This window comes from Opisthocomus hoazin, chromosome 6 (assembly GCF_030867145.1).
Source record: "Opisthocomus hoazin isolate bOpiHoa1 chromosome 6, bOpiHoa1.hap1, whole genome shotgun sequence".
Lineage (NCBI taxonomy): Eukaryota > Metazoa > Chordata > Aves > Opisthocomiformes > Opisthocomidae > Opisthocomus > Opisthocomus hoazin.
In genome coordinates this window covers 45,753,086-45,765,625 of record NC_134419.1, presented here as the reverse complement: position 1 = coordinate 45,765,625, position 12,540 = coordinate 45,753,086, and the positions used below count along the sequence as shown (strand labels likewise).

Here is a 12,540-nt window from a genome sequence, read left to right as displayed (position 1 = left end):
CGAGAACTTGAGAGTGGGAGAACCACTGGCTGTGTCCCAGCTGGTTGACCCAACCTGGCCAAAAGGATATTCCATACCATATAATGTCATGCTTGGCAATAAAAACTGTGATAGAGGAAGAAGGGTGGGGAAGGGGTTGGCTTCCAAGGTGGCTATTGAGAGACAATTTCATCAAATTAGGGGAGGAGGTATTTTTTGGTCAAATCGGACACCTACTATCCTCCCATGTGGAAATATAATTTGTTGAAGTATAAAGTCACAGTGATCTGTGAGGCTACACTAAGGCAAACCACACTTGACTTAACTTTTTATTTCATCTTAAAACAAAGCCACCTCTGTGTGCACACATGCCAGTAGCTAAGATGGGAGAAAGAAGGTGGGGGAGAGGGGCCAAACAAAATCTAACTTTCAGAACAAATTAATCATTTTCAGTGAACCTGAGTGAGTTTGGGATTTTCTGTCCTTGCTTTTTTTTTGTTTGTTTAGGGACTTAAAAATCCTACTCAGGAAATGAACATCTATGTTTTTATGAAGGACATCACATTATAATCTCTGTTCCTTCATGTAATGCAAATTCTGAGAAACTCAACTTTTTGTTAAGCCAATAAAATTCAAAATAATTGACTTATACTGTAGTGCTAATAACAGCTGAAATGCCAGGATTAGGATTACAGATGGAAGAAATAGTCTGCAAGTTTGACTGAAAAGATGCTGCAAACTAGCTGAAATAAAATACAGATTTAAAAGAGAAAGAAAATTAGAAGAAAAATAATCTCTGCTTAGTGTCTGTGAGACTGAACACTGAAAAAATTAAAGGCTGTGAAGAAAAGGAGGAGTAAAAAATTAATAGAATTAGTTGAGACAACAGTGAGAAAAGGATCAAAAAGGAAAGGGAACTAGAAAAGAGAGGATGAAAAGAAATTGTAAGGGTGGCTAAGAAAAAAGCAGAATTGAAACTGATGAAGAGAGATGTAAGATGATGAAAATCACCTACGCTATCAGAAATAGTGCTACTGTTTAGTCACAGTCCAGCAACAAGAAACACAAGTTTGAGGCAAAGTAATACAAACCCATCTAAAGTCAAAGATGAGTAGTAAATTATTCCTGTAGGGTTGTTTTGGATAATAAGGAATGACCCTTAGTACATCCCTAAAAGAGAACCCCTCCGTGTTCCCTTCCTTACTGCAGGGCCCCACTCCTTTGCTTTGTGTGCTACAGCCCTCACATCAAAGGTTGAAAAATGCTGAAATTTCACTGAGAGACCTTTCAATGGTATTTCCAAGCCAATTTTTGCTCAGCAAAGAGGCTCTAAAAGTGTTAGCTTTGTCAGCCCTTATTAGTCCATTTTTTGCCCAGCAGAGCATGCACTGCGTACGAATCTGCTTAGAAGGAGACACAAATAGACGCTGCAGCATATGAAAGAAGGGGAAAAGTCTTCCGATTCACTGCAACAGAAGACACAAACGTTACAGCTAGGCTTACGGTAGAATATATATGTATATTCTTTTCCCCACTCTGGTTACTTCCACTTTCCAGTGTGGTTTCAAATTACACGATTCCTCTTTAACTTATTAATCCATTCCACTCAGCTATTGATCTCTACCTAGCAAGTGTTACCTTATGAAAATCAATAAGATCTGTCAGTGTTGCATGTCGGTTCGGATCTACCCCCAAGAAGCTGTAGAAATCCCCAGAAGCATCAACCAGAAAGTGTTTGAACCCACTTTGCTGGCGATAAGACAATGCGTAGCCCCAGATCTTCTCACTGACTCGCACCAGGAACGTTCCTTCAGATTTATTCATCAATAACTCTTCGGCCTCCTGGCGGCTGATAATACCTGACAAGAAGAAAACCTATGGTTATGCAGATAACAGGTCTGTCAGAGTAAATCAAATGCAACAAATGAAGAGCAGAAATGAAATTAAAATGGCGTAACTTCTCAAGACTGAAATGTTTACAGGAGGAGACGGGGCTATGGAGACTACGTTTATGATATTTGCTTCTGCAGGGCAGCTATAAGATTTTTTGATGGAGTCGGGTGGGACATGCTTTTTTATTATCTGATTAAGAATTGCTTTTTCCCATCCTTACTGCTGTTTCAAAGGAACTTCAAAAACACAGGTGGGCTCTCAGACAAGTGAATTCTGCACAAGCGATCATTTAGCAGATCAGCATGGTTTGGCATTGCAATGTGGATTTGCACACATTGCTGATATTTGCAATCGTGTCAGGAGGTGTGGGCTCGAGTGGTCAGTGAGGTGGATTGAGAACTGGCTGAATGGCAGAACTCAGAGGCTTGTTGTCATCAGTGGCACAAAGTCCAGTTGGAGGCCGGTAACTAGTGGTGTCCCCCAGGGGTCAGTACTGGACCCAGTCTTGTTTAACTTCTTCACCAACGACCTGGATGAAGAGTTAAAATGTACCCTCAGTAAGTTTGCTGATGACACCAAACTGGGAGGTGTGGTGGATACACCAGAAGGCTGTGCTGCCATTCAGCGAAACCTGGACAGGCTGGAGAGTTGGGCAGAGAGGAACCTGATGAGGTTCAACAAGGGCAAGCGCAGGGTCCTGCACCTGGGGAGGAACAATCCCATGCACCAGTACAGGCTTGGGGTGGACCTGCTGGAGAGCAGCTCTGCAGAGAGGGACCTGGGTGTCCTGGTGGACGACAGGTTGACCATGAGCCAGCAGTGTGCCCTGGCTGCCAAGAAGACCAATGGGATCCTGGAGTGTATTAGGAGGAGTGTGGCCAGCAGGTCGAGGGAGGTTCTCCTTCCCCTCTACTCTGCCCTAGGGAGGCCCCATCTGGAGTACTGTGTCCAGTTCTGGGCTCCCCACTTCAACAAAGATGAGGAGCTACTGGAGAGAGTCCAGCGGAGGGCTACAAGGATGATGAGGGGACTGGAGCATCTCTCCTACGAGGAGAGGCTGAGGGAGCTAGGCTTGTTTAGCCTGAAGAAGAGAAGGCTGAGAGGGAATCTTGTAAATGCTTATAAATATCTCAAGGGTGGGTGTCAGGAGGACGGGGCCAGGCTCTTTTCAGTGGTGCCCAGTGACAGGACAAGGGGCAATGGGCACAAATTGAAGCACAGGAAGTTCCATCTGAACATGAGGAAGAACTTCTTCACTTTGAGGGTGATGGAGCACTGGAACATGCTGCCCAGGGAGGTTGTGGAGTCTCCTTCTCTGGAGATATTCAAAACCTGCCTGGACCAGGTCCTGTGCAGCCTGCTGTAGGTGACCCTGCTTTGGCAGGGGGGGTTGCACCAGATGACCCACAGAGGTCCCTTCCAACCCCTAACATTCTGTGATTCTGTATTGCAGTACTTCTGACTGTGTTACCTTACCGCTGGTTTACAGGTCCTAAAGAAGGAATGCAAAGCAAGCGTCAGGAGAAAAAGCATTTGTCTGCTTTTAGTACATCCATACACACACATTCATAGATGCATGCAGATAAATCGGAGCACAAAGAAATCAAATCCTGCAACTAACAGAGCTGCCAACAGATATGAGTATGTTAGATTACTTATTCACAGGCTTGTATTTCTAGGGAACATTGTCACAGAGGAAAACAAGAAGCAAAGATCATAGTCCTTTCCTCCCGGGACCCTTCAGGCTTAATATCAGAGTAGCAGTCTCCTCTAGTTAAAAGCTGTAGCCATGAGCCAAACAGAGTACAAACACAAAGAAAAGACTGAATATTGTATTTGCTGACCAGAAGTGAGCTCGTCTTTACAATTCATAATGAACAATAATTAGTTATGCACCTTGCTCTGGGACAAGAGAAGACAAAAATAGTTGGAGTTTCTTGCAGTACAAACTGTCGTCCTGTGGTCATTTTCTCTATGAGCCAGCTTACCTCTCTGCACAAACTCTGGACAAACTTCATCAGGGAACAAACTCTCTCACCATATCCTGCTCATCAAGCAGTTATTTTACAGGTGAATTCATTGCTTTGCTGTATGATTAACTTCTTTGTCAGGGCAAAAGAAAGGTCACAAATCCAGATTCTCAAGAGTAAGCAAGGGAAAAAGTTTAACAGGAGTAGAGCTTTCAAGAACTTTCCAATTTTATTCTTCTGTGTGACAAAACCTTCACCTCTCTTTCTTTCTGATTCTAGGACGCAACACTGAAGTTGCTGGTCCTGTAACAATGTACGATGCCTGTAAACAGGGTATAACAGATAACCCTCTTCTGATCACACCCCATGTAAAAGGTGTGATCAGAATTCCACCCAGCACTGAAACAGGTCTTACTATTCACCTAGAAAGCTTTGTTCCAATTTGTCTGGTAGGCCTAGAGGACAGTAAACTCACTTCTCATAGTTATCTGTGAAATACCAGATGCCCACTTTAATCAGGAACAGATGTTGAATTAGGCCATCCTAAATGTGAACATGGCACAGACGTCAATAAATAATACATGTACATGTTCCAAAGTTACTCTCTATGAAGCTAAACTTTCTCAAAACAATACACGTAATATTTCATGGAACTGCTTGTCATTGTAGAATTCTACACATGTCCTAGTGAGAGTTCCATGAAGTCCAAGCACTGAAAAGCCATGCTGTTTTAGTGTAATAATAACCATAGCCCAGGGATTACCAATTCATACAAGGAAGGGACTACCTGAAAGACCAAAGTTTGGGATGCTCTGATTAAGCCCACAAGGAAATTTATGCCTCTGGGAGAAAGAGCAAGCGACTGAGGAGATCTGGGTCCTAAAAGCAAGCGCTGTGTGATGTTAGGAAAGGTAGAAAAGCATCTCCTTCTTTCAGCTTTTATCTAATTTGAGGCAATGAATATCTTTTACGATTTTACTTGGTGCAATGATGAACACAACAAGGGCTCTGTCTCAGTGGGGCTCAGAGGTTGGTACTGAAATATCCTCAGTACTGGGAAGAAACATACATATATATATACACACACACACTGCTAAATGACATACCGTTCTCTTTTCTGGAGGATATGACATCATCTTTGTACCAGACATGTAAAACAGGCAGTAAACACACAAACATATGCATTTGTTTAGAAACAGCATGCAACTGCTCAGCCAACAGTGTCAATTACTGCACTTTGCAAAACTAAAAAAAAATTTATTGGAAGAATTCCAAGATGAATTGTTAAAAATTCTTGAACTCTGTTCAGATGAAAAGCTAGTACTAATATGAATCCATATCATACAGAATATTATGTGAAGTTCTGTCACTAGATCCCAACACCAGGTGCCACGTGTCAAGAATTACACAAAAATAGATTATGAAATCACACTATTTGTTATGGTAAATATCCAGTCTTCTCTCAAATTGTCATAATTTAAATATACAATGAAAGGTTTCATCAGTGATTATGATGCCTACTTCCTTGACAAATCTCTGCTAGAAATACACATAGATGAGCCACACTAACAAGCTGAGAGCATGCAATGATACAGGAAAGGATAAACAGTTCCATCACCAGCAAATACTATATTAATTCCAATAATCAATATTTATACTGCAATGCTAGATTGCAACCATGCTGGTGACTTTTGGGATAGGAACTGCTATTACAACTACCCCTTCTCTAAGCAATGTCAGAACTGTTATGCAGCCCTGCTAGGGAACGAGGTGGCCGAGACAGTTTAGTGCCTATAAAAACAGAGGGTTTGTAAAAAACAGAGAGTTGTAAAAAAAAGAGGGTTTGTATTACACGGTGAACATTATTCTTATGATATTTCTAGGGTTTGAATGACCATCACTATCAGGCATATGGTATGAAATTCATTTAGCATCGATTAGTTTAATGCTAAATAATCTGTTCACCTGCTCTCCACTCCCACCTATAGAGCTAAAATACTGCAGGCTTCCACATGATGTTATCTTCTTTGCCAGACCTTATTTTTGTTCTGGGCGCTTTATATCATTGAGTAGGTGAGAAACGCTATATTGCTTACGGCCAAGTTCTTTTTTTTTATTTTCTTTTCTGCTGAAGATGGCGTAGTAAATTATCAACCAGCTGCTTTGTTCCGTTTTTCTCTCCTGATTCTGTTAACAGCTCATGAGAAACCAGCTCTCCCCACCACCTCCTCCCTCTCTCTGCCTCCCAGTTATTTTATTTTTCACTGGTTCAGTTCTTCAGTGGGTGGTGATTGCAGCAATGAAAGTCTCCCTCCACCCTTTAAAAAACATTATACTGTTCTTAAGACAACTAGAAAAAGAGTGGCACTGCTCACTCCCGAGACGGCTGTAGAGAAATAAACAACATCTGTGAAACCCCTACATGAACACTTTAAATTGTTTGAACTGAAGTCAAGAAACTTTGGTTTCCCAAGGCTCTGGTAAGAGGTTTAGAATCACCGATGCTCCTCTTTGTGCTAGTTAGGATATTAATTGGAAATATTATCTGGAAAAGAAACCGCTGATGCTTTGAAAGGTACTTTTCCCCGCTCTGTAATTCTTGCTAATCTCTTAAAAAGGAAAAAAAGCAACATCTTCACTTGGTGTAAAGCAGCACTGTGTCAAAAGCAGTAATCCTTCCACGCAAGCACAACTTTGCAAATCAGTCATTTAAATAAATACCCCACAATTAATTGAGCTATCACCAGTATCATCGCGTTAACTTCTCATGTGGCCAAACACACGATAGCGTATTTGGACAGCAGTTACCTACCCCACTGAAACTCACACCTGCTACCTGTCATGCCAAGTAACGTCTCTCAGAGCGGAGAAACTGAGGTTGTCCACAACAAACTGTAAAAGAGCGGTAGAGTTTTGAATGTGAGAGGGTCAAAGGTGTAACTAACTCCTCTTGAAAGCATGGCAATCCTATCAGCTGGCTTAAGTTTTAGCCCCCTGCCCCCCCGATTCGCTGCACTCATCTATCATGGTACTTGCATCTACACGCCCACTTTAAACACTCTAGTTTCGCAACACTTATAAACATCTTGGGTTCTTAGCAAGAGAAGAACATTTTAGAAGACAGTTATTTCAAATCACAGGACATTCATCACCAACTGACATGTTCCCAATTAACAGCTTCATTTTTTATAACAGTGCCTGTAATGACAATTTGTAGATCATAGGCAAGTCTTAACATTTCTGTTGCAATTATGTTCTTTTTCCTGCCACCAATCTTCCAAAAAGGAAAAAGAACATCCTAACATTTAGAGTATATTAAGCTCACGTGGGAACTGCAGGGTCCACTATGAATAGTGGGCACAGCTACGAAATCTTGATGCTGCCTTCCAAGTTTACAGCAGCCTCAAGCGCAGAAAATGCTATTCGGAAATATTATGCAATGACACTGCAGCTTCCCACTTCTGTCTCACCATTATCCTACATACATCCTTGAGTGAAACGCAGGAGATGAAATACATAAATATTTGCTAAGAGAATGCCATAGCAAGCATGAATCCAAACCAGAAAAGCTGATAAACTTTGCCAGCAAGGCAAGACTATATACTAGAAGTCTAAAATTATCTTTTTGATTATACACATAAAGTTACATAATGTCTGTTGTGGTAATCTACCAGTGGTCTAATGTACCACGTGTAATAACTATGTCAATATATAAAGATAATTTTGCCTTTAATGCTCAATAGATTTTTAATATGCATATGTGCATTTATATATACCAAGAGGTCGACTAAGATTAGAGGGACAGCAGGTACAAACAGAGCCCAGAAGCATTCATTTACCCTTCTGCAATGAGGCTGTTTGCTTAGCTGATGTTTTCCATTTTCACATTTTTTCATTAGCTTGATCTCAAACACTCCAGTGCATGAGGTTTTACTCACAGAGCAAAAGCGTCACAAATACGGGCATGAATAAATATTAATGAGAGCATTCATGCCAAAAGTGCTTTCATGACCGTTACGAAAAGCCTTCTATTTCATGGAAAATTGATTTGTTGAACAATTATGAATATTCACAGGTAATCAATGAAGAGGAAAGAGACTCGTCCTGTTTATACAACTTAAGACATCTAACCAGGGAAGTGTGTGATTTAGGTCACCAATCAAAATTAGGAGCAGGATCCAAAGCACAGAGAAGCCAATACCGATATCTGTCTCGTTTCAACGGGATTAGATCAAAGCCCATATGAATACAAATATTCCTGGCAATCATTACATGAATAATTCACATGCTAAAGGTCATACAGACACATTGCACCTAGAGAAAGTGTAAGCAACAAATAAATGTGTAAACGCAAGGAATTATGAGGAATTAGCAGATAACTCCCGAATAATGTAAAGGACTACATTTGTCCAATTATACAGGCAGATCTAAACAGTAATTTGAAAGACAGTGATAAAATGGCACAAGGGTGAGAAGGATCCATTTGCTAAGCACCAGCCAATCCTTCCCATTTTTTGGAACTCAAAAGCGGAGATAGACGGACATACTACTGTAGCTATACCATTTGGAATAAAATGTTTTCCCACAGAGAAATCAACAGGCAAATTTTCCATAAACTGCCAAATAAATTTCCTCCAAGGCTTAATTCGAGAGTCAAAGTTGGATCACACCTCACCTTGCAAAAAAGCTGAAACAAATTTCAGAGCATACTGCTATAAAAGCCTGAAAATAAATTTGTATTGAACAGATTTTAGAGACTTGGGTATTTTTAATCAAAACAGAAAGGTTCCGGTTTGAGGAGAGGAAATACGTCATAGGTTTTTCTGCCTACATCATTATAATAATAAAAATCATGTAGCTGGAAGTAAAGATCCAACCCACTTGGGACCAAAATACGAATAAAGGCAAGCCGTTTTGAAATAAATAATCAGAAAAATAAACAGAAATACAGAAAGTATAAATCCAGCTGTGGCAGTATGGTTTAGGAAGAGCTGACAGCCTGTGTTAGCATGCCAGCACCAACATAAACTACTGCCAACAAGTGCAAGCACAGCTTGTGAGAACACTAGTCTATGAACCTAATGGCCATATGGAGGGGGGTCATAGATTTCAGAGCCCACCACAAAGGAAGATACACATGAGGAACAAACACAAGCTAAGATGAAAACTGAAGCTGGGGAACCAAGGTTAGAATAAATCTGACCTTTTTTTTCCCATAATAAGGTGGGACAGTAAAGGCTTGAAACAAATATTTGTATGGATGATGCTGGCAATCGGCTCTGGTCTAGGAGAAGGTGAAAAATCCAGCTCCTTCAACCACTCAGAAAGATCAAAAGCATAAAAGCAGGGAAGATGAAGTGATTGCTTCCTTGCAGTGCAAGCACTAGAGCAGCTATAGTTTATGCCCTCCAGGAAAAGCAGTCCCCACATCACTCAAAGCAACAGTTTTCTCAGGTTGACTTTTCAATTGTCTCCTACAGGTGCAAGGCTATATGTGGACTCTTAAGCTGACTGAACATACTTATGGTTGTTCATTGGGAAGGACACAATTAATCTACAAAACTATGATGTCTAGAATGAATTCTTTATGTTATCCTTGAGAACACCAATCTCATGTACAATTAAAGAACACTCTTAGCAGTTATGGTGGTTTATGGACTGATCTGCAACTGAAATAGCCAATAAAGTACATATCTAGGCCATATCTGGTCATTTGTCTGGCATTTACAGCAGGAGTAGCATACACAATTAATTAAATACATGCACAATTATCTGCAGCAATAGAATCTTACAGTATGCCACTATCAAAAAGCTTTCATCCTCTCTCCATCCTTTTAGTCACAATACTTTTATGGATAGTGCAACAAAACAGTGAAAGAAGAGATCAATAGTATCATGTGAGAAAAGCTATGGCCGAGAGATAACAAAGGCTTTGCCTCTGCTATTTCAGAACAGAGGCAATAAAGACTGAAAAAACAAAGCAAGGGAGTAAGTCAAAGATGGCTGGTAATAGAAACAAAGCTGTTGAAGATATTCACCATCTGCTGTTAATGCAGAGTAAACTCACATGGGACTAGATCTTCAAAAGAGTTCTGTTCCCATTTAGGCATCAAAATAAATGGCCAGGATTTAAAAAAACACACCAAACACAAAACACCACCCACCCTGCACAATTACTTTTTTTTTTTTTCCCCAAAACCTGGCCATCAGTGTCAAGGCAACAGCCCAAGAGCCAAGGGTTGCTGAGTTCCTATGAAATGCTTTTCCTACTTACAGCTGATAAGAATGCAGATATTTCATGCTGTGCTGCATGTTGGTAATCTGATTTAAGTCTTACTAAATAGCACAGTACCCATAAAAGTTACTAAGTAAGTTGCCATAGGCCTCTGCTGAAAATATAGAAAAGACATGCAATAGGTAACGAAAAGCAAAACCTACAATATGAGTAAATAAACTAAAACCTTCCTGTCTGCATGGAACTGCAATAGGATGCGAAGCTGGGCTGTATTGAGAAATCGACAGGTAAAATGCACATTCGAAATACAGTGGCCGTGTCACAGGTTATCTGTGTCCTCTGCGGTCAGTCCGGGGCTGGCCTCCTGTCTGAGCTACAGAGGCTCACAGGCTAAAGAGCCTCTGGGGGAACCTTCCCTTGTCCCATATTTACCACCCTTTCTTCAGCGCAAGCTCAGGACCAACACATGCAGTAGCACAGCTAAGATAGAGATAAATCTGTGCTGTTGAAAGGTGAGCAGGAGTCCATCACCCATTCTTCACCATTCCTCTCCTTTGTAACCACCCTGGTACATTTAAGATATACGCGGAATTGGGAAACAACACATCAGTGAATCTCAGCTACCCGCCCAGTGGGCCTTGCTCAGTATGGAAAGTACACTCTGGGCTATGTAGAGACATCTATAGAAAACGAAGGCCCAGAGGAATAATGCTTCTCTGATGACAAGAGATCCCTTCAGGCAAGGATGAGGCATACTGATAATGCACCATGCCCTAAACAAGCTCTCCTTCAAGACTCATGTGGTGCATAGGACTATCTTGAGCCTCTATACACAGGAGAAATTCAGCAAGGAAAAGTACCATATGTAAAAATACACAGGCCTGGTTTGTTGGGTTTTTCTTTTTTTTTTTTTTTTTTTAATAATATAGATTCATCTCTCTGTTCTGTCAGGATAAAGCAGTTCTTAGAATAAAGAAAACTCAGACCTCAGAAGATTTCTTAAATTTCCTAAGGCTGAGATTCCTTAAAGCAATTAAAAACTTACTGAAATTCTGAAGGCAATGGGTGCCTGACTCCCATGGGAATCTTTGAAAATCCTCTCTAAACCAATAATGCAGTTATAATGGGTATTTTTCTTCAGGTTTACAGAAAATCTGATGTGCTCCATCCACTGTTGCCAGTGTGGCTCACAGTTAATTCCCTATGCATTCTGCAGAAAATATACCCCTTAATTGCCTCCTTTAAAGTTCATTCTATATCCAAACTATCAAATGTTGTAAAAACCCTTTATACTCACTGTCAAAATATTTACGCCATATTCACTGACAAGCAGTGCAGCACATAAAAGATAGGGGTTTGCATTACTTGTCTGAACATACCACTGGTATAGTAGAGCTATAAACTTTCCTGTTAATGTCTCTTCAAAACGTAGTGTTGGTTGGCTTCTTTCCTTGCTTTCAGATCAGTCTACAGAATGCATTAGGTAGGAGGAAAATAAAGATTTCAGACTCCCTCTTCTCTTTGTACATTATTAATTGTCATCCATCAGAGGAGAAAAGGTGGCACAAAAGACCTCTAACCTTTTATCTTATATATGTATTTCTTTATTTTTTTCTTTAGAGATGGGCTTTTCTGACCTGAAACCTCTGCATTAAACCTCTGCTATTACCCTTTAATTTTTGTGAGTGTTCTTGTCATCTGAACAGCTTCTGAAAAGCTCATTTAAAAAAATGGAACAGTTAACCATTCCCTTTTCAGTAGTTTCTCAAACTACATTCTCTGTGTGTAGTTTACCATGTACGGCCGGTAAATTGATAGAAATTTAGGGGCAAGAATATTTAATTTTTTATTTTTTTTACTGACTATAGTTGGAAGCCTCTATGTTCTAGCAAAGTCAACGGAAGATCAACAATAGGGAGGTTCCAAGCACCTAAATAGGATGCCTTACATAAATAGTACAAATATTCTTGATAACGATGTATTTCCTTTGCTAGTAGGATGACTGGATAATAAGAATGTGTACTTAAAAAAAAAACAACCCAACTACCAGTAAATACTTCCGGGCCTATATAAGCATCCTAGATATCCTGCTGTTATAGATAGTTGAAATAGCACGGAAAATAAGTGTATTCCTGGGGATGCCTCCAAACTCCAAATAAGAAACAAACATGCTTCAAGAAAATATCAGCACACTAATCGAAACAGGGAACTTTGTTACAAATGTTATTCCTGTAGGATGCGTTCACCTCCTTAGAATACAAATGGGATGGAATTTTTATTTCTATTGTGTGTGAAAAAGGTAGCCAACTATACAGACTACCAAAAAACTTTTGTGATAGATGTGTGATGTGATATATGCAAAGTTGATATTAAGAACTTACTGTATCTTCTAAAGCACTAAAATTTGCTTAATCAGTAAAGCACACAGAAATACCTCACTGGAGCAGCCTGACATGGCCAGAA

The 12,540-nt window shown here is 40.2% G+C and overlaps 1 protein-coding gene across 1 annotated transcript in view; it reads right to left on the bottom strand.

The window, feature by feature from the left end:
• The window catches only part of SH2D4B (SH2 domain containing 4B), a 128,337-nt gene that overhangs the window by 9,782 nt on the left and 106,015 nt on the right, over nt 1-12,540 (bottom strand). Inside the window, exon 7 of the mRNA XM_075422983.1 lies at nt 1,618-1,838. Within this exon, the coding sequence (XP_075279098.1) occupies nt 1,618-1,838 (221 nt within the window). The remainder of the gene's footprint in view (nt 1-1,617; nt 1,839-12,540) is intronic.